This window comes from Ornithorhynchus anatinus, chromosome X3, assembly GCF_004115215.2.
Source record: "Ornithorhynchus anatinus isolate Pmale09 chromosome X3, mOrnAna1.pri.v4, whole genome shotgun sequence".
In the NCBI taxonomy this organism is placed as follows: domain Eukaryota; kingdom Metazoa; phylum Chordata; class Mammalia; order Monotremata; family Ornithorhynchidae; genus Ornithorhynchus; species Ornithorhynchus anatinus.
In genome coordinates this window covers 10,805,790-10,829,451 of record NC_041751.1, presented here as the reverse complement: position 1 = coordinate 10,829,451, position 23,662 = coordinate 10,805,790, and the positions used below count along the sequence as shown (strand labels likewise).

General features: G+C 38.7%; 1 protein-coding gene across 1 annotated transcript in view; it reads left to right on the top strand.

The window, feature by feature from the left end:
• Window positions 1-23,662, top strand: part of DNAH5 (dynein axonemal heavy chain 5) — a 174,361-nt gene that overhangs the window by 145,244 nt on the left and 5,455 nt on the right. Inside the window, exons 67-78 of the mRNA XM_039910642.1 lie at window positions 539-653; window positions 1,089-1,279; window positions 3,186-3,307; window positions 4,887-5,036; window positions 6,342-6,587; window positions 9,455-9,674; window positions 10,679-10,884; window positions 15,353-15,556; window positions 17,343-17,558; window positions 21,167-21,379; window positions 22,592-22,744; window positions 23,190-23,421. Of these exons, the coding sequence (XP_039766576.1) occupies window positions 539-653; window positions 1,089-1,279; window positions 3,186-3,307; window positions 4,887-5,036; window positions 6,342-6,587; window positions 9,455-9,674; window positions 10,679-10,884; window positions 15,353-15,556; window positions 17,343-17,558; window positions 21,167-21,379; window positions 22,592-22,744; window positions 23,190-23,421 (2,268 nt within the window). The remainder of the gene's footprint in view (window positions 1-538; window positions 654-1,088; window positions 1,280-3,185; window positions 3,308-4,886; window positions 5,037-6,341; window positions 6,588-9,454; window positions 9,675-10,678; window positions 10,885-15,352; window positions 15,557-17,342; window positions 17,559-21,166; window positions 21,380-22,591; window positions 22,745-23,189; window positions 23,422-23,662) is intronic.

Below are 23,662 nucleotides of genomic sequence, written 5' to 3'. Positions count from 1 at the left end.
TTAGAAATTTTTCTGAAAAATGTATTTGTGTTGGATTGAATTATTTTGTGCATGCTACTTGTAGTGGTTCATTTGGTGAAATGTTAAGGCTTACAGAAGAAATATCTCAGCATATAACATATAAAGATTAATTTTGGTCCTTCAGCTACTGATTCTTAAATGATTTTCCCCAAGTCATCCAAATGTTCTGTGCCTTTTTAAAAACTTTAGTGGGAGATAAATGAATATTTATTAAGTGATTAAGGCCCCATTTGAGAATAGTGATTCCCATTTACTTAACTCTTGGGAAACTAAAAAATGAGTGTAGAATTTATCAATATTTAATGACTCACAATTTGCCACACCTCATTTATGATACAGTTCCATTAATGATTCAACTACAAGCCTTACAGTGATCAGTCAATCCATCGTATTTCCAGTTGCAAAATGGTCATTGGTTAGGGTCAGTAATAGTCAATTATTCAGGTTTACAGTCAGGTTTCTAAGTCAGTATGATTGATTTTGCCTGCACTTAGAAGACTTGCTCTTTGTATTTCAGTGGCAACTAGAGGAAGCATCCTTTATTTCCTCATCACTGAGATGAGCATGGTTAACGTGATGTATCAGACTTCACTTCGACAGTTTCTGGGGCTGTTTGACCTTTCTATAGCCAGGTAAAATACTCTAGAGGAAGTTGAGCTCCATTTTACATCGATTGGCTAGAAGAATTCATTTTTCTTTGCTAATAGGGATCTCACCTTTCCAGTTTGATCCAAGGATGGTGATCAGGCAATGTGTTAACATGACATTCTGATTTTTTAGTGTATGTCCAGGTGAAACATTATCTAATTTGATTTCTTAGGTTTCATTTATTTCTGTTAGTTAAAGATGGTTTCCGGGGCATTATTATGAGTGATAATGCCCTGCAAGTGATTTAGACAAAGGTGAGGAATTGATTGTATTACTCCCTTTTGAAAGGACTCATTATTTTTATATTCTCTCTCATTGTATGGAGATATCTATTTTTCTTGGGTTTCTGATTCTTTATAGTTCTTAATCAACTATTGAAATGTGCCCAGAAATTAACTTGAATTGCATTTTTTCAACAGATCTGTCAAAAGTCCCATTACAAGTAAAAGAATTGCTAATATTATTGAACATATGACCTATGAAGTTTATAAATATGCTGCTCGAGGATTGTATGAGGAACACAAGTTCTTGTTCACTTTGCTGCTTACTTTGAAGATCGACATGCAGAGAAACAGAGTAAAGCATGAAGAATTTCTCACTCTGATAAAAGGTCAGTAGAACAAAAATGTGCCAAATTGAGTAAGTAGGAGTTATCATGAGTAACCTTCAAAGTGTATTTTTTCTAATGGATATGTTTCCTTCATTTCTGGTGACTGAAAAGTATATTCAGAAAGATTTAGTAGAAAATCCTATTTTCTTTAACACATATGTGTATTATTAGAAAACAAGAACTCAAATGACATCAGTAAAACTCATCATGAGTGTCAAAGCGATGAAGTCCTTCCGACACATTTCATATAAAGGCATATTTTATTTATCTTGAAAACCATCTGTCCAATCTATTCAAACATAGGACTGGACTTACAAACATCTTGGTGTCCTCTTCCATAGGAGTGATATATTATTTCACTCAGTGCCAAAAAAAGGATCAGATTGAATAACTTTTGGCATTAATTCTGGTTTAGTCCACACTAAGGTAATAATTCTTTGCAGTCATTGGCATTACTAATGAAGCAGAGTGACTTTTTCATTAGCAAATGGAAAATGTGCATTTATTACCTCCCTAGATTTTGTTTAAAATAAAACCTGAATTATTGGAGAGATGATAAATCTCTTCTTTCTGAGCACTGACTTGGATGAACTAAATAAACTACCTCTATTTCCTCAGGAAATAAAAGAGGTGGCATAATTTTTAGATGTTGGTAGTTGACCCTTTTTAGATCCTTGTTCATGAGCAGCACATTTAATCTGGAGCCATTCAGTTGAAGAATGAGGAAAGTATGTGCATCACAAAATGCAGTGTCTTGAGGAACCCAGCTTGGTTGCTGTGAGTGAAAATTAATTTCTCAGTTATTTGATTCACGTTAACATGATTTGTGTTTCTATTTCGCTCTGTCCTTGAGTCCATATTCTCGAGACAGTCAAGAAAGATTTATAGGGTAGTAACTGCGGGATTTATACACGTCCGGACCCACCATTTTTGAAAGGTGGCAGCTTTCACCTAACATCCAGGTTAGCTCCTCATACTTTTCCCATCGTGGCAGGTGATGGAGAATTTATTCAGCCCAGAGTAATAGCCTTAGGTTTATAAACGTTGTTTGAAAGTCTAACAGTTTGATTTGTATCCTTTTCCATACCTAACATTTTTATTGAAATATCTTTGAAGTCATTCAGAGCCCCTCATTTTCCTTGAAAAGGTACCGAAGTTGATTTTTGAGGATGATTAATGGTTTGGATAAAGTGGGGGTGTGTTCAATAAAAACTAACTAGAATTATCTTATTTCCTGATGTGATCCCTAGTGAATGATGAGCAGGTTTATTATATGTTAAGATTTAGCCCATGAAGCAGTGGAAAATGTGATGAGTTAGAGTCTGTGTCTTATGAAGGGAACTCTTTTTTTAGGACCTTTTTTTTGAAGCCTAAGCTTGTTTTGAAAACAGGATATGCAGTAGATGATGTGCCATTTATTATAAGGGTACCTGTACATTCTATCAGGCTACCTGGGCACTAGAGACTGAAGGAATTGAAGCAATTTCTATGGACTGGTATATTCTGTGTAGAAATACCGAACCAGCATACATCAATATTACTGAAGTCTGATGAGTATGCTGATAGTGGAAAAAAATAATGCACTAATTTATGGAATAGAATCCCTAAAAATACATTCCATCTTCCACACACATTACTGCTTGACATCTGTGACTAATGAAAGTCTTTACTTAAAATCTGCCACTGTGCTGACATTGGAAAATTCTTCTTTAGAGGTATTTCATCAAAACTTCTAATGCAATCATCATATTTTAAATTATATTTTAGGAATCAACATACATCTGTCAGTACTTTCATCTTTAAGTGCAATGCTTTTCAGCAAATTTAAAGAGATTTAGGAACTTTCTGATTTGATTTAATGTGAAAAGGAGATATTTAGACTGTATTGTGTGTTTTAACTTTACAGGAGGTGCCTCTTTAGACCTTAAGGCTTGTCCTCCTAAACCAGCCAAGTGGATCCTGGACATGACATGGCTGAATTTAGTGGAACTCAGTCAACTCAGACAATTTTCAGATGTCCTTGTTCAGGTAGGGAATGTGTTCTAAAGTGTCTTAAATAGCTTTGGTATCATAATAATAGTAATTGTGGTATTTGCTAAATGCTTACCATGTGCCAGGTACTGTACTAAGCACTGGGGTAGATACAAATTAATCAGATTGAACACAGTCCCTGTCCTACCTAGGCTCACAGTCTTAATCCCCACTTTACAGGTGAGGACAAATGAAGGACATTTATTGAGCATTTACTGTGGACAGGACACTGTATTAAGCACTTGGGAGTGTAACAACAGGTTTGGTAGACACATTCCCTGCCCACCAAAATCTCCATTTCCTTTCCCCATCTACAACAATCTTTTTTATGTAATCGCAATTAAAAAATGCATTTTGACCCTCTAAGCAATCACTGACCAGAACAAATGGTTAACCAACTGGTTACAGTGTTGACCCAAACAACTAACATTCCATATGCCTTGTCTTAATTCATTGTCCTAAGGTAAGGTTCAGTCATTGATTTTGTAAATAACTGCAATTTGTGTTTTGGTATTCTCATTGACATGTACTGCTTTATTCCTCACCCTCAATGGTAAGTTTTGATTATTACTTATATATATGCTTACAGATATAAATGCAAATAAAATATATAAGTATATTCAACGAAATATTTTGCTGACACATTTTGGCTAGAGATGCTGATAAAAAATTCGGGAATGTTCATCCCATCCATGAGCCTATTTGGGTTCAGCATTCCATGGCTTCAGAAGAAGCAGTTTATTATTTATTTATTGTGGTAATTGTTCAGCACTTACTATGTTTTAAGTACTGTTCTAAACACTAGGGTAAATATAAGTTAATCAGGTTGGACACAGTCCCTGTCCTACCTGGGGCTCACAGTAGGAAGGGGAACAGTTCAACTGGGGAACAGTAGAGGAATCAGGCACAGAAAAGTTAAGTGACTCATCCAAGGTCACCCAACGGGCAACTAACAGAGTTGGGATTAGAACCCAGGTCTTCTGACTCCTAAGTCCAGGATCTTTGTACTAGGCTACACTGTCGTGCATATGTATGCAGCAGTACCGTGTCAGAAACAGTTAATATTTACATATAAATTTTCCTTAACTTGAGCCTCTACAACTATACATCCATTGCACTGTGGAAGATCTGAGGTAAATGAATGATGTGTGATCATTTTTATTAGAGCTATCCACAGCCATGTGAATCGGTCACTCTCTTTGCTTTTGTCTTTCTCCTTTGTTCACCCCTCCCCAACCCCACAGCACTTATTAATATAAATAAATTTTGGATATGAACATGTCTGTCCACTTCTATATTGTGAGCTCACTGTTGCCACGGAATGTGTTTACCAACTCTGTTACAGTGTACTCTCCCAAACACTCAGTACAATACTCTGCACACAGTAAGCGCTCAGTAAATATGATTGGTTTTCTCTCACCCACCCATCTTTCTGCCTCAGCTCACCATCCACAGAGAGATTGAGGGATCAAATCTTCACCTCATTCTGTAGACACTAATAAAAATAATTGCTGAATGACGTATTACAATTGGATTTCTATTTTGTGACACTCTTTGTATCCATTGATGTTTTCAGATATCGAGAAATGAGAAACTGTGGAAAATTTGGTTTGATAAAGAAAACCCTGAGGAAGAACCTGTTCCAAATTCCTATGATCATTCCCTTGACTGTTTTAAACGCCTCCTCCTCATTAGGTCCTGGTGTCCTGATAGAACCATCGCTCAGGTAGATGGTTGGCATGATAAAAATAACATTTTAACATCGGAGAGTTTTTACATTTTAACTTTTAGTACCTATTGAAAGATGTTTAATTCAATGAATTTTTGTTTATGCAGGCTTTTCCATATTTTATGCTATAAAATGCACTTTTACACTTATAAACCATTGTAATAATAATTATGGTATTTGTAGAGAAGCAGCGTGGCTCAGTGGAAAGAGCCCGGGCTTGGGAGTCAGAGGCCATGGGTTCGAATGCCGGCTCTGCCACTTGTCAGCTGTGTGACCGTGGGCAAGTCACTTCACTTCTCTGTGCCTCAGTTACCTCATCTGTAAAATGGGGATTAACTGTGAGCCTCACGTGGGACAACCCGATTACCCTGTATCTACCCCAGTGCTTAGAAGAGTGCTCTGCACATAGTAAGTGCTTAACAAATACCAACATTATTATTATTAAGCACTTAACTATCTGCCAGACACTGTACTAAGCACTGGGGTGGGTATAAGCGGATCTGGCTGCACATAGTCCCCATCCCATGTGGGGCTCACAGTCTCAATCCACATTTTACAGATGACGTAACTGAGGCCCAGAGAAGTGAAGTGACTTATCCAAGGTCACACAGCAGACAAGTGGTGGAGTCAGCATTAGAACCCATGACCTCTGCCTCCCAGGCCTGTGCCCTATCCTTTATAGATAAGGCATGGATTTGGGGGTTGAAAGATATTTAAGTGGGGTGGTACTTATTTGGGTTTTCTTATTTCTTTTAATTCAGGTAAATATCAGGTGTATATTTCAGGATGGTTTTAGCTGGTATTTTTATTTCCATACACTTTATCATACTGGTTAAAATGGGTATAAATTGGATTAAATAAGGTAAAATCTTAAAACAGAGACCCTGCCCACTGAAAATGATGATCAGATCTATAAACAGTTTAAATGACCATTTTCATTTAATTCATTGTGATTGCAACTTGTTATTCTTGAAGAACAATCCAGGTCTCTGGAGCTTTTCTAGAATGATACAGTTGGAGCTTCGACAGTGCTGGTTTACCACTGGTGAGACCTCTTCATACCACTTCTCTTATTATTACTTTGATTAGATTCTAATAATTTATCACCCAAATATTCTGCTTGCTTTTTTACTCTTATCCTGAGAGACACTTGTTCAGTGTCACTATTGTAGAACTGTAGATCTGGAAGAGACCTCAGAAAATGCCCAGGTGCCAGAGATGTCCATCTTCAAAACCAGATGAAATGTTGCTCTATCATCTTGTTTCATGGTATCGCAGTGTTCGGTGCTTTGTTTTCTGTAGGCTCGAAAATATGTAATGGACACCATGGGGGAGAAATATGCCGAAGGAGTTATCCTGGACCTGGAGAAGACGTGGGAGGACTCTGACCGACACACTCCTCTCATCTGCTTTCTGTCGATGGGCTCAGATCCAACTGATTCCATCATTGCCCTGGGGAAAAGATTGAAAATTGAAACCCGTTACGTTTCCATGGGCCAAGGACAAGAGGTCCACGCTCGTAAACTTTTACAGCAGACCATGGCACATGTAAGGCAAACCTAGTTTGGTAGAAACTTGACACACAGCACTTCTGAAAGGATTTATGCACTTATTGGGCACTGGAACAATGGGATACCTATCTAGTTATGGTTGATGTATATGTGCAGATAAAATCAATCAATCCTATTTATTGAGAGCATACTGTATGCGCAGCACTGTACTAAGTACTTGGGAGAGTACACTATAAAAGCTGATAGACATGTTCTCTGACCAACGAGCATATAGTCCGTACAGTTTTAGATATTTTAGAGAAAAAATTTATAAACTTGCTCATAGTGTATTGTTCAGAAACAGCTTATATTCGTGTTCTGTTATTTAGTAGTTTATCAGCTATGCACCTCTGGGAGTCAGAGAATAGAAAGCCAGTTTCCTCTGCTCTTTCCCCGATTACCCGGGGGCTTCTGTGGCCTGCATGGTCCCCCAACTTGACCTCTCTCTCTCACTGCAGCTGTTGGAGCCATGGTATTAGAGAGGTGGAAGGAAGCACGGTCCCAGTGCTGATGGTCCCCAAATTGGCCCGAGGGCCTTGGGGGTGTGGCCTGCATCTGGCCTTGGATGTTAGGGGAAACACCATTGCCATCAGTGTCAATCTGCACAGTCAATATTCTGCTGACTCAAAATAACCCATCCAAGTTTGGCACCACATTACAGTTCCTTCTCTTTTGAGAAACGTTTTGTGTATTTGGGGGTAACTCTTATTCTCTTGTTGCTTGTCCTTAGAAAAAGACCTTTGTCAGTACAGTTGGAGACAGAAAGAACTGACAGCATTATAACGTGGGTTTAAAATTAACCCATATTCTGGTTACTGAAGCTTCAATTCTTGAAGCATCACTTCAATTCTTGAAGCATCACACCAAAATAGAAGCCAGACAGGGGGTATATGCAGGTCTGTTTTTATCCTTGTTTCTCTTCAATTTTCCGTTCCCCAGTGCAATTGCAAAGGAAATGAATGCCACTTGTTATTGGCATGCTTGTAAGGTGCAGTAGTCATTGCTGCTTTAAACATTTGCTGTGTTGCAGTTGTTGATGAAGCCTGGCCAAATCTGTCTCCGAACTATGCAAATGACATCAAGCCAGTCAAGCAGAAGAGAAGGCTGGTCTGCAGCAGACAAATGAAATAAATATTTAAACCAGAACAGAATCATTCACAAGCAGCAAAACTAACTTCAGGAAGTTTGTTGAGTCATATTGAAACTTGACAAGGCTTGTAGAGTAAAATAAGATCCTGGATCATTTCTCTACTTCTGTGGTAATCTCCAAACCACGGACATAGTGCTGTGCTTGGCCCTCAATAAATACCATTGATTGGTTCTGGTTCTCTCTCCTGGAAATTGACAAATGATACATTATTGTATTGAGGTTTTTATGGTTCGATCTATGCCCATTGCATCAGTGAAGCTCTTTTGTAATCTTCCTCTATTTCATTTGGAACAGTGACAGTTGGATGAATGTAATATGCTTTCCTTAGTATGCCATGGCAAAAAATGACTTTTTTTTCTATTAGAGGAAAATGTGCAAAGTTTTTTGATGCTGTGATAAACTTGGGAAAATATTATTTTTTAAGAGCAAAGAAGGGAATAATTCAGGATAGGTATTGCGAAAAAGCTGGGTACATGTCAAGAAGAAAATCAATTCAGGCTATCATAATCAGGCCTATATAACTGATGTCTGGCTAATTTTAGAAGGTGGAGACAGATGATCTGGGTGATTCAGGCTCAACAATACTATTTGACCTGTTTCTGTTGCAGCACACTAATTGGTGGTATTGCGAACTGGAGATTTAATGTACCTTCAAGAATGCTTATTTCATGCAGGAAGCAATTTGCATATCAATGGCATTTATTGAGAACCTGCTCGATGCAGAGCACCATACTATGCTCTTAGGAGAGCACAACAGAATTATTATTAGATGACATGGTCCCATCCCCAAGAAGCTTATATTCTAGTGGAGGAAACAGATTCAAAAATATTTTATAGATAGTAGGAAAGAGAAAAAGACTGTTAACTATTTAAGATTCCATTTGATTGAAAACTCTAATTGAGATGGAGATTGTGGGCAGGTAAATATCATAGTTGGACTCTAAATTTCTCTTTTGAACATAGAGACTGATATCCTAAATTAAGCTATTATGATAAATCTCTCCATTCACTATCAAGACTACTGTGTGCTTTCTAAAGCTGAATTAAAGCAAACTGTAACTACATGTCCGTGTATGCCAGCACAAGCTGGTCCAGTTAACACACTGAGTCTTTTTCTTAATGACTAAAATATTTTAGGACCCCAATTATGACTCCAAGGTAGGCTATGGCAGCAAATGCACAACAAAAAATTTCCTTTGATTCTTGTGTTTGGGCTACATAAAGTATGGATTGTCCCATTTAAAATGGGGAAATATTGATATTCAAATACCTGTTGCTAGTTTACTACATGACTGTGGCACAATTATTTTATTCTTAGTGAACATCTGGCAGCACATGGTTATTTCATGCCACCCAACTACACTAATATGGTCCTGCCTGCATAATTATTTGAACTTTAATTTTAGTTTATCATCTCTGACACAATCCCATGTTCCCCAGGTCTGGTTTCTATTTCCCTATTGGTTGCTTTCTCACATTATGCATCATCCATACACAAATTCTCTAATCCATGTGATCAAATCTGTACACCAAAAGCAAATGAAAAACCGCTTCACTATCCAGGCTATTGATTTTCCCACTTTGAGTACAGATGCTTGGTATCCTTCTTTAGTCACTAAAGCCTTAATTTCCTTAGAGTTTGTTAATACTGAGTCTTGTGTGTGTGGGTGTGTATAGAGAAAAATGATATTTCCCTTTTGATTTGGTTGGCACAGGGTGGATGGGCCCTTCTGCAGAACTGCCACCTGGGGCTTGATTTCCTGGAAGAGCTAATGGACACGATCACAGAAACAGAAGTGGTTCATGATGCCTTCCGACTGTGGATGACCACTGAGGTTCACAAGCAGTTTCCCATTACCCTTCTTCAAATGTCCATTAAATTCACCAGCGAGCCTCCTCAGGGGCTTAGGGCTGGTCTGAAGAGAACATATGGTGGTGAGTGGAAGCATATTTCTAAATTGATAGGATTACATGCAATGATTTTTTTTCTTAGAAGCTATATTTTCCAAAGTGCTTTGTACAGATGAATGATTCAGACCAATCTGCACCCCCATGAGATCAGTGCTGTAATCCCCATGTAACAGATGGAAGAAGTTAAGTAATTTTCCTTTGATGCCAAACCGTATAGTAAAAACTGCAGCCTTGAGGAGAAAATCAGAGTTTTTGATTTCTCATTCTGTGTTCACATATTTAGGTCATTTAATGTTCATTTGACCGCTACTTTTTTTCCTTCTTGCTACTCTTCTTGGCTCATGGTTGATTCTAGATTGTGCTCCTGGAGTTTCTGAATTCCCACTAACAAACCTGGACTAGAAAATGTGGCTCTCACCAAAAGGAGACTTGGAGTGAGTGCCTACAATCTACTGGGTCATTTATTTTTGATGCCATTTGGAAAGCTTTTATGGAGGTTGGGGAAGAATAAACAGAATGCTGTTCAAGAGTGCTATGCCAGCTTCAAAGACCTACAAGTGCAGAAAGACTCAACTTTGCATCTCTTGGGCCCAGAAGCTCTTAGGTCTTGTTGGAGTCATTATATTACTGCAATAGCCTTGCTTCCCCTAAGAGGGAAAAAATTTTGGCTTTCCACCTTTTCCGTGATCAGGGCATGGGCAGACTAGAAAATCTCCCCCTCCCCTCCACTCCGTAGCCCCACAGAGTTGGCATCTGGGTGAGGTGCCCCAACTATCATGTGATTGACTGTGGCTTTCTGTGATAATGTGCTGAATTTGCCAGGGTTTCTTCTGTCCCCTTCCACTTAACCCTTTCTTTCCTCTGTCCCTCTTGCTTGGTTAAATTGAAGTGCTTGAACTAATCCAAAACAAACAGGTGGTAGCAGGCAGCACTAACTGGTTTATTAGTGGTCTTGAATATTTAATATTATTTAATATTTAATATTCTTTAATATTCTCAACTGATATTGACCTGCTCTGTTCTAATAGGAATCAACCAGGATTTTCTGGATGTCAGCAATATGGTTCAGTGGAAACCAATGTTATATGCTGTGGGTTTTCTACATTCTACGGTCCAAGAGAGGCGAAAGTTTGGGCCACTGGGGTGGAATATCCCCTATGAGTTTAACCAGGCTGACTTTAATGCTACCATGCAGTTCATCCAAAACCACTTAGATGACATGGATATCAAAAAGGTATTGTGCTTTATGTCCGTGACTTTATTTCTTCATTTACTTTTGTATTTTCAAAATAACTAACCTATATAAATCATCTCCAAGTGAGAGGATCATCTTTGTCTTATAGAAAATGTCACTATCCACTAAGTTTAGTTTTAAATACTTTCCTCTTTTTGGGGATATACAATGACAATTTCATGCAGTTTTTTTTTCCTTCTGCAGTAAGGTTGTATTTTTAAATAAGGCAGTTGAGAGGTTTTTCTGAAAGCTGGTCTCAAGCTTGAAAACTGAAAATTAAATCCTAAACTACTTTCAAATTATCACTGTGATTTTAATGTTTAATGTTTGCCTTACCTCTACTTTCAATTCAGATCACCTGAGAAGCCAAACATTTGTTTAGATGAAAATGGAAGTATGAATGAATTTGCTGTGATAACTTAAAACCTTCTTCAGACAGTATTAATTTGTTTTGTGTTATTTATTTTGTTTTCATAATTATCACATAAAAATCACTATTTGATTATCAGAAGAAAATACAGTTTTTTAAACTGCTTATCAGGGTTTACAGTAGATTTATTTCAGTATATAGAGTTTTTTATTTAAAATTTTCTATGTCCATGGCAGTTTCTTATTGGTCTTTAAAATAAAATAACAAAAATGCTTAGGGGACACATGGAGTGTTTCAGTGAAAATATTTTAATAATAAGGCTAGTTACCATGACATCATATAAAAATCAACTACTTATTTATTTTTTAATGGTATTTGTTAAGCACTTACTATGTGCCAGACACTGTACAAAGGGTTGTTGTAGATGCAAGCTAACGAGGTTGGACATGGTTCATGTCCTACATGAGGCTGAGTCTTAATCCCCACTTTACAGATGAGGTAATTGAGGCACAGAGAAGTTAAGTGACTTACCCAAGGTCACAGGGAAGACAGGTGGCAGAGCTAGGTCTTTCTGACTCCCAGGCCCATTCTCCTTCTTACTTATTAAAAAAAACCCAGCATCTATATTAGTAAAGTGATGTCATTTTGCAGCATGGCTCAGTGGAAAGAGCATGGGCTTGGGAGTCAGAGGTCACAGGTTCAAATCCTGGATCCGCCACTTGTCAGCTGTGTGACTGTGGGCAAGTCACTTCACTTCTCTGTGCCTCAGTTACCTCATCTGTAAAAATAGGGATGAAGACTGTGAGCCTCACATGGGACAACCTGATTACCCTGTATCTACCCCAGCACTTAGAACAGTGCTCTGCACATAGAAAGTGCTTAACAAATACCAACATTAATTTTGACAGCATTGAAAAACATTTTATAGAAACTGATTTGGTGCGTGGGGGCTGGTAAGGTTTTATTTGCCTCATTTTTTTTCCAGTCTTTTACAGATATGTCCTGTTGCCAAAACACTAACAATTGTGGATTTCTTAAGTGCTGAACACTGGGGTTGATACAATACGGTCAGATTAGACTCATCCTGCCTGACAGTTTAAGAGGAAGGGAGAACAGGTAGTCAACCCCTATTTTATTTGGTTAAGCAATGTCACGAGAATGTCCAGTTTGATCATTAAAAGAAAAATGGAAGTTGCTTCCTTTTCTTAGCGAGTAGCCAAGCCTTAAAGAATCCAAGAGATGTCAAGGATTTCATAAGATCCTCAGCCAATTCCTTGTGTATGTTAATCCTCAGACAGGACGATTCCTCAACCCATCTTACATACACATTCCAGAAGTTAGTCAATGAAAGAAATGTTCCCTTTACCCCTACCCAATTTCTCCATGCTTTTTTTTTATGCCTCCTTTTTAACCTAGAAATTGTGTATCACCAACTCGTTTCTAGGCTGTAAACTTGGTCTCTAGACTGTAAGCTAATTCTGTTGAATTGTACTCTCCTAAGGGTTTAGTACAGTGCCCTGCACAAAATAAGGCCTCTATAAATTCCTTTGATTTATAGTTGCCATCTTTTTTCCACCTTAGGCACTGTTAAACTGCCCTGCTCTCTTATTTTTCTATAAACTAAATAATCCTAATTTCCTTAGTCTAATTCTTTAAATCTTATTTCTTTCCTTTAAACTCTTTGGACCTTATATACAAGACAATTCAGTACAGTAGGTTTGAAGTCAGCACACCATCTTTTTCAGCACCCACACTATTTTACGTATATTTATTTTCCATTTATCATTAGTTCCCTAGTTATTTTGGCCTTTAGTATGAACAAGCCTAAGAAATGCCATTACTAAGTGTGACCCATGGTCCACTTAGCCCCGTTATGCCTCCAACCGGGGCAAAGGATGCATAGAGTCATGTGATGGTTGTTCACCTTTGACGTTCATTTAGTCTTAATGTAAATGACTAACTTAATCCCTCTGCATCAAGCAGGATCTCCTCCTCACTGGCTTTAAGAATCTCCACCAACTTTCTCCATTGAGAATGCTGGCTCTCTTTACATGTTATTCCCTGGATTCACGCTCTTGGCTCCTGCCAAGATCACCTTCCAATTGTTTTATCTAAACAATTGTACCTCTCAAATATATCAGAGAATCATTTGGAAGATAGAGACAAAAACTTAGTTTCTAAAAAAACAGTGACCCTGAAGCCTTCTTTTGAGGATGGTCTTCTTCATCCTTTGTTCATGCTCTTCATCAATATGATTGATTGATATTAGTGTTTCCACCATCATCACCCATGTCTTTTTTAGTTCTAAGGTTTAGTCACCCTAATTCCTAATCAACCCATAGATTGTTTTTATAAAAAGCAAAGCAAATCAGTTTGAATGGGTACCCTAGCCCCAAGCTGTCAGCTCAAGAATAATATACCAAGGTTTCTGTTCTTATGCTGTGTTATATGCAGACGGGCTGACCCCAACATATCCTCTCCAGCTGACTAAATTTTGCGATGCTTTAAAAATGCAGTCATGGAAATCATTCTGCAGCTGTGCTGAATGAGAAGGAATATAGCAGAAGGAACTTGGTTTATTTTAGATGAGTAACTTGAAAATAGAGGAAGTTTTGTTTCTAATTTTCCTTAACTGGTTAGAGTACTGGGGGAGCAAAATGAGAATAATTTTCATAAGGTAAGCAAGGTAGTTTTCACCTTCTTTGCAGTAGAAGGAAATGTTTCCTCCATTTTGTTAGTATATGCTAAGCAGGTGAAGCTTTTGCAAAAATGAGGATACCTTATTAAGCATGGAAAAAGCTGATTTTTTTGGGGGGGGGGATAATTTGGAGCCCAAGAGGCAATGAAAGGCAAATTCTCTGCTTTCATTTTTGAAAACATCCCAGAAATCAATACAGTACCAAGAGTAAAAGTAAATTGATCCATAGAAATTTAAATGCAGTGAGCCATATACGTTAAATGTGAGAAAAAATAATCGTGAATTTTGCGGGGAGCAGAAGAGAGGGAAGATGAAAGAAAATGCATGAAAAAATAGAGGGTCCTAATGCCTATTGGAACAGTATACTTAAACACTTTGGAACTTCTTCCTGATGGCAACCAACATATCTAGAGTCAGTAGGAGTACATTTTGCCGGAACTTATTTTGGCACTGCATTTCATATGCTCTTGTGCCTAAAATGCACCAGAGGTAAGCTGTAAATTCTCAGGAGGTTAATTTGGAATGAATGTAATGCCAATTTTCATTATCCAAATAATTAATAATGTATTTAATTGCTAATTTGAAAGTTAACATAACAGTATTAAGAATAATTTTGAAATTCAAAGGGTGGTGATACTTGAATGGGGATGAGCTTCTGAGAACCTGTGCAGAGGAATTGATTATAGTGTAGAGCAGAGTGGTGTAGTGAAAGTGCACGGGTCTGGGAGTCTAGAGATCTAATCCCTGTTCTGTCACTTGTCTGCTATGTGACCATGGGCAAATCACTTAACTTATCTGGATCTCAGTTTCCTCATCAGTAAAATGGGGATTCAACACTCATTCTCCCTCCAATTTAGAATGTTAACCTCATGTGAAGCAGGGACGGTGTCTGACCTGATTACTTATATCCAGCCCAGCACTCTTGCACATAGTAAGCACTTAAGTATATTACAATTATTATATTGCTAGAGACTTGCACTGAGCGACTCACACTCTCTCATCCCTGTCAGTTATGTTTCCATGGGGACATGGAGTGCAATGATGGAGTAGGTGGGCACGGATGCAGCACAGTGAGCCACACATGTGTGATTCTCCACAGAACTGGGACTAGAACCCGGGTGTCTGCATTCACAGAATAGTGGCCTTTCTACTGGACCAAAAACCGGGCAAGTCCAAAGTGTTACGTGGGAAGATCTGTATCAAGGCTAGGGACCCAAGCTGCCATAGGGTAGGTTTCCCCATTCATCAATGGCGTCTTCTTCTAACACCAAGGACAAGTATAAAGCAATCTAAGTTTTGTTCTACTGCCAAAAGAAACAGAGATCCAAATTGATGAGCAATAAGACAAACAGGAAATTGTAAACTGTTAATTGTCCATAATCTTTTCTTTCATTCTTTAGGGAGTGTCTTGGAACACAATTCAGTATATGATAGGTGAAATCCAGTATGGAGGTAGAGTCACAGATGATTATGACAAGAGACTCCTGAACACTTTTGCTAAGGTTTGGTTCAATGAAAATATGTTCAGTCAAGATTTCTGCTTCTATAAAGGCTACAGCATACCCAAGTGCAGCACAGTGGATAATTATCTTCAGTACATACAGGTTTGTCATCCTCTAAACTTTACATGGAAACCAAACCTCCATGTTTATATTTTTATACTTGATGGGTTTTTTCAGGCTTTTATCAAAATCAAAATCTGAGAAGTTTGTAAAAAAGTTTTAGTGTAGAACTTTGCTCTACATAGGACAGGGCATGTGAGGCTTTCTTTTGTTGTACTCTCCCAAGTACTTAGCATAGTTCTTAGCACTCAGCAGGCATTCAGTAAATATCACTGTTGACTGACTACAAGACTGATGTGAGAGCAGAGATCTCAGGATCTGTTCTGATTAGATTTTTCAGGAATGCTACTCCTTATCTAGACATTTTAATAGTAACAGTACTTACTAAAGACTTGCTGTGTGTCAAGCATTATACTAAGTGCTGAAAAGAGTTATGATGGGACTTTTATGAGGTGTTCAGGACCTTCTAGTATATCTGTTCTATGCTAACATGAAATCCAGAAAAAAAAAATCTGCACTATATTTTCTCAATTCTACTTTGATGTTTCCTGAAATCACTTGACCTCAGGGCTCACTTTTTCTTCGGTGATATCCTAGTCACAGAGGTGAAAATAAATCTTGAATTTTAAAAATAGCATAAATGAACATAAATTAGATGAATAATATTTAAGGGTTTCTAATAATGCTATGAGTTTGCTATGTCTTGTCACTGATTTAGGTTAATCTTGACTGCGGTATCTGTAATTGGAAAGATAAGGTCATAAAATAGGTATAGAGTTTTACTTTAAATTGGGAGCAGGGCATTATGTGTTTATCTCATCTTATCCCCTAAATTCATTTATTAAGGACCAGTTTTCACTTAGCAGTGAAAAACTGCTATTTCAGTACTTCTTTGTCACCTAACCATATATATACAAAAGTGCAGTGGGCTTTGTGAGTACTTATCTCATGTACTCAAGCTTCTTCTTCTTCTTGATAATTTATTTTAGTGTTTGTCTCCCCTGCAACATTGTAAGCTTCTTGAGGGTAGGGATCATGTTTATTAATTTATCATTAGAAATAACGCATCCTTAGCATAATGCTCTGTCCAAAGTAGATGCTGAATAAACACCATGGTTTAATTTTTAAAAGTGAATTGCAAATGCTAACCATGGTCTGCAGCATCTTTTAGTGACAGACTGATGCAAAGCCAATAAGTATGTATATTAACTAATCATTTAAAAATTATATGTAGCCAATTGAAATGGTGGGTGGGAAATCACAGAAATTGCATATTGAGAAAGTGCAAAGCCAAGGGGAATTCCTACTCTGCTCAGTAGCCAGGGAAGGTCTCATGAAGGTAGGGTGGGTTATCCTCTCTGAATCCATTGACACTTTTCCTTTCCAGGCTCTGCTCATTTCTCACTTTGTTGATCTGATCAAATACCTACTAGCAAACACAGATTCACCTCATTTGTACTTTATATAAAGCTTCCTGGACTTGACCACTAGCACCAAGACAGTAAACAGAGAAATAAAAGCTTTTTACTCAAGGACATACATTTATTGTAAAATGTTGCAGTATCTCTGGGTGGTTACATACAAAGGAAAGCTGAAGTACCTGACAAGTCCAGAAGTTCTGTGACATGTATTCCAGCAGTATATATTTTGGAAAATTTTCTGCTTTTCTTCAAATGTGACTGATTGCAGTTCAAGGATACTAACAAAGTTCCATTTAAATGCTTATTATGATGGTTGCGGTACTTTTATTTCTCAAAGAGATATCTTTTTGTAAGCCAGTGATTACCTCTGAGTTGCAAATACTTATTTTCTCTGTTTGTTGATTCAGAGCTTGCCAGCATATGACACTCCAGAAGTCTTTGGGCTCCACCCCAATGCTGATATTACTTACCAGAGCAAGCTTGCCAAAGGCGTGTTGGATACTATCCTTAGCATTCAACCTAAAGATGGCTCCAGTGGAGGAGACGAGACCAGAGAGACCGTGGTGGCCAGGTTGGCTGATGACATGCTGGAGAAACTTCCAGTGGATTATGCCCCATTTGAAGTGAGTTAAAAAAAAAAACAAAAACCACCAGAAACCTCCAATAAGAATAGTTTTTGCTAGTACATTGTGTGGGGTAGAAGATTCAACTTTTACTGACTTTTGAAAATTTGTTACAAAAACTTGAGTCCCTTTGCCTAAAAAGCCTGACTTGAGTATTTCTAATTATGTCACTGAATGTTTACTGAAGTCCTATGATTGTTTTTCTAAATGAAGAGCCCCTCATTCCCTGCCCTCTCCCAAGGTATTTTACTCTAAGGTAATTTATTTTAAACTAAAGTAACTACTTATTCAAGATAAATATCAAATTGTGTGGATTAAAAAAGTCAACATTTTCTGATTCAGTGAATGGCATTAAATATCTCTAGCCTCATTTCTAATCCTTGTTATCTGGAAGTGTGAAAGAAAAATATTATGTATCTGGGTCAAAGAAAGACAAGGCAGAGAGTAACTGAAAGTTATTAACAAGCCACTGTGGCTTAGAAGACTGTCAAAACCTTTGCAATGCAGTACACTGGTCTCCCATTGAAGATAGCAAAAAAAATTGGCTTTCTTACTGAAGGTCATGGCATCGTCCAGGGATTTAGTAATCTATGGTATTTGAGCCCTTATTTTGCGCAGAGCACTATACTAAACACTTGGGAGAGTACAATGCACAGTACTATACTAAGTACTTGGGAGAGTACAATACAACAGAGGTGGTAGGCACATTCTTGTCCAGAGTGAGCCTACAGTCTTATATGGAGAGACAGACATTAATGTCAATAAATTATGGATATATACAGAAGTTCCATGGGGCTGAGGGTGGGGTGAATATTAAGTGCTCAAAGACTACAGATCCAAGTGCATAGACAATGAGAATGGAGAGGGAGTCGGGAAATAGAGGGCTTAATCAGGGAAGACTTCTCATGGGAAATGTAACCTTAATGAGGTTGTGAAGGTGGTAGTCTAGGGTATATGGAGGAGGAGGGAATTCCAGTCCAGATGGAGGATGTGAAATAGGGGTGGGTGGTAAGTTAGATGCTATCTAGACACAGCAAGCTGGTGCTATGAGTGAATTGTTTGGGCTGTGTTGTAGTAGAAAATCAGTGAGGTAAGATAGGAGGGGGTGAGATGATTGAGTACTTTCAACCTAATGGTAACAAGTTTCTGTTTGATGTAGAGGTGGATGGATAAGCACTGGAGGCTCTTGAGGAGTATGGAGATGTGGACTGAATTTAGTAACAGAGTGAAGTATGGACTAGAATGGGGAGAGAAAAGAGGTGGAGAGGTCATGGAGAAGGCACATGCAATAGTCAAGGTGAGCTTTGACAAGTGTTTGGCTCAGCACAGTAGCAGTTCGGTTGGAGAGGAAAGGGAAAATTTTAGTGATGTTGTGAAGGGAGAACAGACCGGTTTTGGTGACTGATTGAATATGTAGTTTGAATGAGAGAGATGAGTCGAGGATAATGCCACCAGTAGGGCTTTGGAAATAGGGACGATAATGGTGTTGTCTCCAGCAGTGGGAAAGGTGGGGGAGGCCAGGATTTGGATGGAATGATAGGTAATTCTCTTTTGTGCATGTTTTTAGTTTTGAGGAGTCAGGGGGACATCCAAGTAGAGATGTCATCAAGGCAGGAGAAAATGTGAGACACCAGAGGTAAATGTAAAGATGGTAGTTGAAGTCAGAGGCGTAAATGAATTCTCCAAGGTAAGGGGTGTAGATGGAGAATAAATGGGGACCCAGAACTGAGCTTGAGAGACTCCCACCATCAGAGAGTGGGAGGCAGAGGAGGAGCCTGCAAAATAGACTGAGAAGTGGTTAGAGAGAGGATGAGAGCCAGAGAATAGAAGGGGACCCAGAACTGAGTTTTGAGAGACCCCACTGTCAGAGTGGGAAGCAGAGGAGGAGCCTGCAAAATAGACTGAGAAGTGGTTAGAGAGAGGAGAGCCAGGAAAGGATGTTTTGTAAGTGGAGTGCCTTAGGGCCATGCTGTGTATACAGTCAGTGCTCAATAAATGCCAATGATTGAATGAAGCCAGGCCTGGTTATTTCAAGAAGAGGAATGGTTTAAGTGTTCAAGACAGCTGAGAGGTCCAGGAGGAGCAGAAGTAGAGTCGGAGATGCTTTTCTGAACCTTGATGTAAGTCTCAGGGCTCAGACATGTGACAAAGACACATCGCCTTAGTCCTCCGATGATGGATAAATTGTTATAGCTCAAGTTTCTCTTTGTTTAGATTGTAACCTCCTTTCAGGTAAAGATTGCAGTGAATGCACTTGCTTGAAACCTTCAAACATCTGTTACAGCACTCTAAACACAATGGAGACTCATTGAATAATTGATTAATTGTTCTATAGTAGCATTCTAGTACCATTTATTGAACATCCACTTAATAATAATAATAATAATGGTATTTGTTAAGCGCTTACTATGTGCAGAGCACTGTTCTAAGTGCTGGGGTAGACACAGGGGAATCAGGTTGTCCCACGTGGGGCTCACAGACTTCATCCCCATTTTACAGATGAGGTAACTGAGGCACAGAGAAGTGAAGCGACTTGCCCACAGTCACACAGCTGGCAAGTGGCAGAGCTGGGATTTGAACTCATGACCTCTGACTCCAAAGCCTTGGTGCGGTGCTCATAGCAGGCATCTGACAATGTGCTTGACATGATGTTCTTTATTGAGAAGCAGCACGGCCTAGCGGATAGAGCATGGGCCTGGGAGTCTGAAGGACCTGGGTTCTAAACCCACTCTGCCACTTGCCTGCTGTATAACTTTGGGCAAGTCACTTCACTACTCTGTGCCTTAATTACCTCACCTGTAAAATGGGGATTAAGACTGTGGGGCTCACAGGAATTGTGTTCAACCTGATTAGATTGTATCCACCCCAATGCTAGACACACAGTGAGTGCTTAAAAATACCATTATTATTATTATTATTTCAAGAAAGTGTTTATGGTTCATTAAAAAAAGAGGTCCAGAAATTTGGGGTAATTATTTGATAATTCTTTTGATGATATTAGACAAGGAGTTAGCTTCCCATTTCCTGAAAGTCTGGGGGTTGGGTCTAAGGAAAAAAGGCATTAGCTATCCTGAACATGTTTCAGTCCGGGGTCCTAGAATGTGATCCTTACCTGAGGAATTTCAGCTGGCTCCAATGGAGTAGGAAGATGTCTCTGCACTTTTGTATAACCAGTGGAAGAAGTCACACAGGGGAAGGTGAATGAATGTTTCCAAAGAGCAGTCAACTGTGCGGTTTTCATAACACCATACACCACTGCTAATAAATTACAATCTTTGCCTTTTTATGGAGTCTTATCTAAGTTTTGTGTCCTTCTGACAGACTGTTCTTTTTTTAATAAAACATAATTTCCTGCCTTATTCTGTGAAGAATCAGATGTGTTTTTATTATTATAAGCATGAATACTCCACTAGATATAGCCTATGAATACTGCCTAGTAGAAAGTTGTCTTGTATTGGATCTTTCCCCTTGCTGGGAAATGACCATTTCTAGATTGGGGAGTATTATTTTAAAGATTATGTGCTTCCTGTAAAGGTCCAAGATACACATATGTACAATCATTAGTACTTGTTGATTTCATGCAGTGTTTTTTTTTGTTTTCATGGCAGGTGAAAGAAAGACTGCTAAAGATGGGACCAATTCAACCCATGAATATCTTTCTCAGACAGGAGATAGATAGAATGCAAAGGATAATCACCCTGGTGAGGAACACCCTGACTGACCTCAAACTTGCCATTGACGGAACCATCATCATGAATGAAAATTTGCGAGATGCTCTTGATTGCATGTATGATGCAAGGATTCCCGCCCGTTGGAAAAAAGTGAGTTGTTATCTGAGCTGCCAGTCTTGTCAGGGAAGAGGATTAGCCAAGGATTCAAGTTGCATCCTCTTAAATATCTCCCCGTCCCTTTTGCCTATTCAGGCAGCACTCCTGAAAGTCTTAAAGGTACCGTGGACAATGTTCTGTCCAACTCCAACACTGGATCTGAGGCGAGAGTTCCAATTTGTAATTGACTAAGCATGAAGGAATTCTGAGTTCTAGTTGATTTGGCAGGTGAAGATGGAACACGAGTGGCTGTTGGGTAGGAGGAGAGGTAGCACTGTCTGTTTAATTGCACTCTTCAGTTCCTGCTATCGCTGCTAACCCAGGTTGGGCTCCAAGATGGTAACTGCAACTATCATTTTGCTCAAAAGATAGGTTTTTGAGGCAGTCTTCGGAAAATGATGGGGAGAAGCTCGCTAAGTTTCAGAATGTCCCTGCCTGAGGCCATTCCTGGTTTTCTAAATTTTAAAAATGGACATGATTAATTGTGGAGGGGGCCAGGATTTTAATGAGAGTAAATCAACTGCATTTTTAACATGAAAATCGAACCTGAGAAAATTATCTAAATGTTTTTACTGAGACAGTGACTCCTACTTGGGTTCAGTATCAACCGATGGTCAATGATGAGGTATGTTTAAGGCACTTTTCATCAGGAGAATTGTGGTGAAGGGTTCAGAACCATAATGCTGCTCTTCCAGTAGCAGCAGTCACCAGACATTAATTACCTTCTGTCAGTGATGCAAAATATGGTCTTCCAGGAGCAGTGTGGCCTACATGAAAAAGCAAAGGCCTGGGAGTCAGAGGACATGGGTTCTGCTCCTGGTTCTTCCACTTGCCTGCTGTGTGACTTTGGGCAACACCTTTCTCTTGTCTGTTCCTCAGTTTCCTCATCTGTAAAATGGGGATTCAATACTTGTACTCCTTCCCACTTAGACTGCGAGCCCCATGTGGGACAGGGACTGTGTCCAATCTAATTACCTTGTATCTACCCTAATGTTTAGTACAGTGCTTAACAAATACCATCATGTAATTATTTACTAAACATGAGATTTTACACTGCATTACCAAAGGGAGCTCTTGACAGTTGATTCTATCAAACTCAAAGCATCTTTCACAATATCCTTTAAATATCTATCGATTGAATTAGTCACATGGTCCAAAAAAGTTTCTTAAAATGAAAATCAAATTGCTTGCATTTGTTTGTTTCAGGCATCTTGGGAGTCAAGCACATTGGGGTTTTGGTTTACCGAGCTTTTAGAAAGGAATCGTCAGTTTAATGCTTGGATTTTTGAGGGCCGGCCTAACTGCTTCTGGATGACTGGCTTTTTTAACCCTCAAGGCTTCTTAACGGCAATGAAACAGGTAAGTTTGCTGATTTGAACAATCTCTGTTTTGAATCAGGTTTCCTTTTTTTCCTTGAGTATTTGGAGAGATGTGAAAGAACAGGGAGCATCCTTATTAACCCTTGATATGAACAGTTCAGTTTCCTGGCATTGAGGTATGGCTCTAAGTTTAAGAAGACAACTCTAGGATGCCTTTAAGTTTTGAAAACTTTATTTTTAAGGCTCTATCAGGTGTAGATCGTATGATTCTTGCTTGTCCTACTCAGTTTAGGGACATCAGACTCCATTGCTTTTACACCCTTCTGCCTGGTTTGCTGGAAGAAATACTCTCTAGTAGGCTGTTTGTTCTGGTAATATTTGCAGTAAGGACAACTGAAAAACCAAGGGATGGTATGGGTTCAGTCTGCTGTTTGATTTTTCATTATGATCCCATAAATCCTTGCTTTTTGGTCTGTTTTTCCCAGGAAATAACTAGAGCCAATAAAGGCTGGGCCCTGGACAGCATGGTACTCTGTAATGAGGTCACCAAATGGATGAAGGATGACATCTCAGCCCCTCCCACTGAGGGCGTTTACGTCTACGGGCTGTATCTAGAAGGCGCTGGCTGGGATAAAAGGAACTTGAAACTCATTGAATCAAAGCCTAAAGTGCTCTTTGAATTGATGCCTATTATCAGGATATATGCAGAGAACAACAGTAGGTTTCATACTTAGTGACACTTATAATTGATGAAAATCTAAATTTTTCATTTTGGTTTTACAAAATATAAAGAGAATAGGATTTATTCTTTTACCCAGAACCCCTGAAGGCACACAATGTAGCTTTAAGTGCAATGGAGGGAAAAGCATCTTCCTTCCATCTCCCCATCAGCCCTCTTTTTCTCTTCTTGAAGCAGGTGTACATTTGAATTTTCTTATTAATAGTATCATCATCAAAG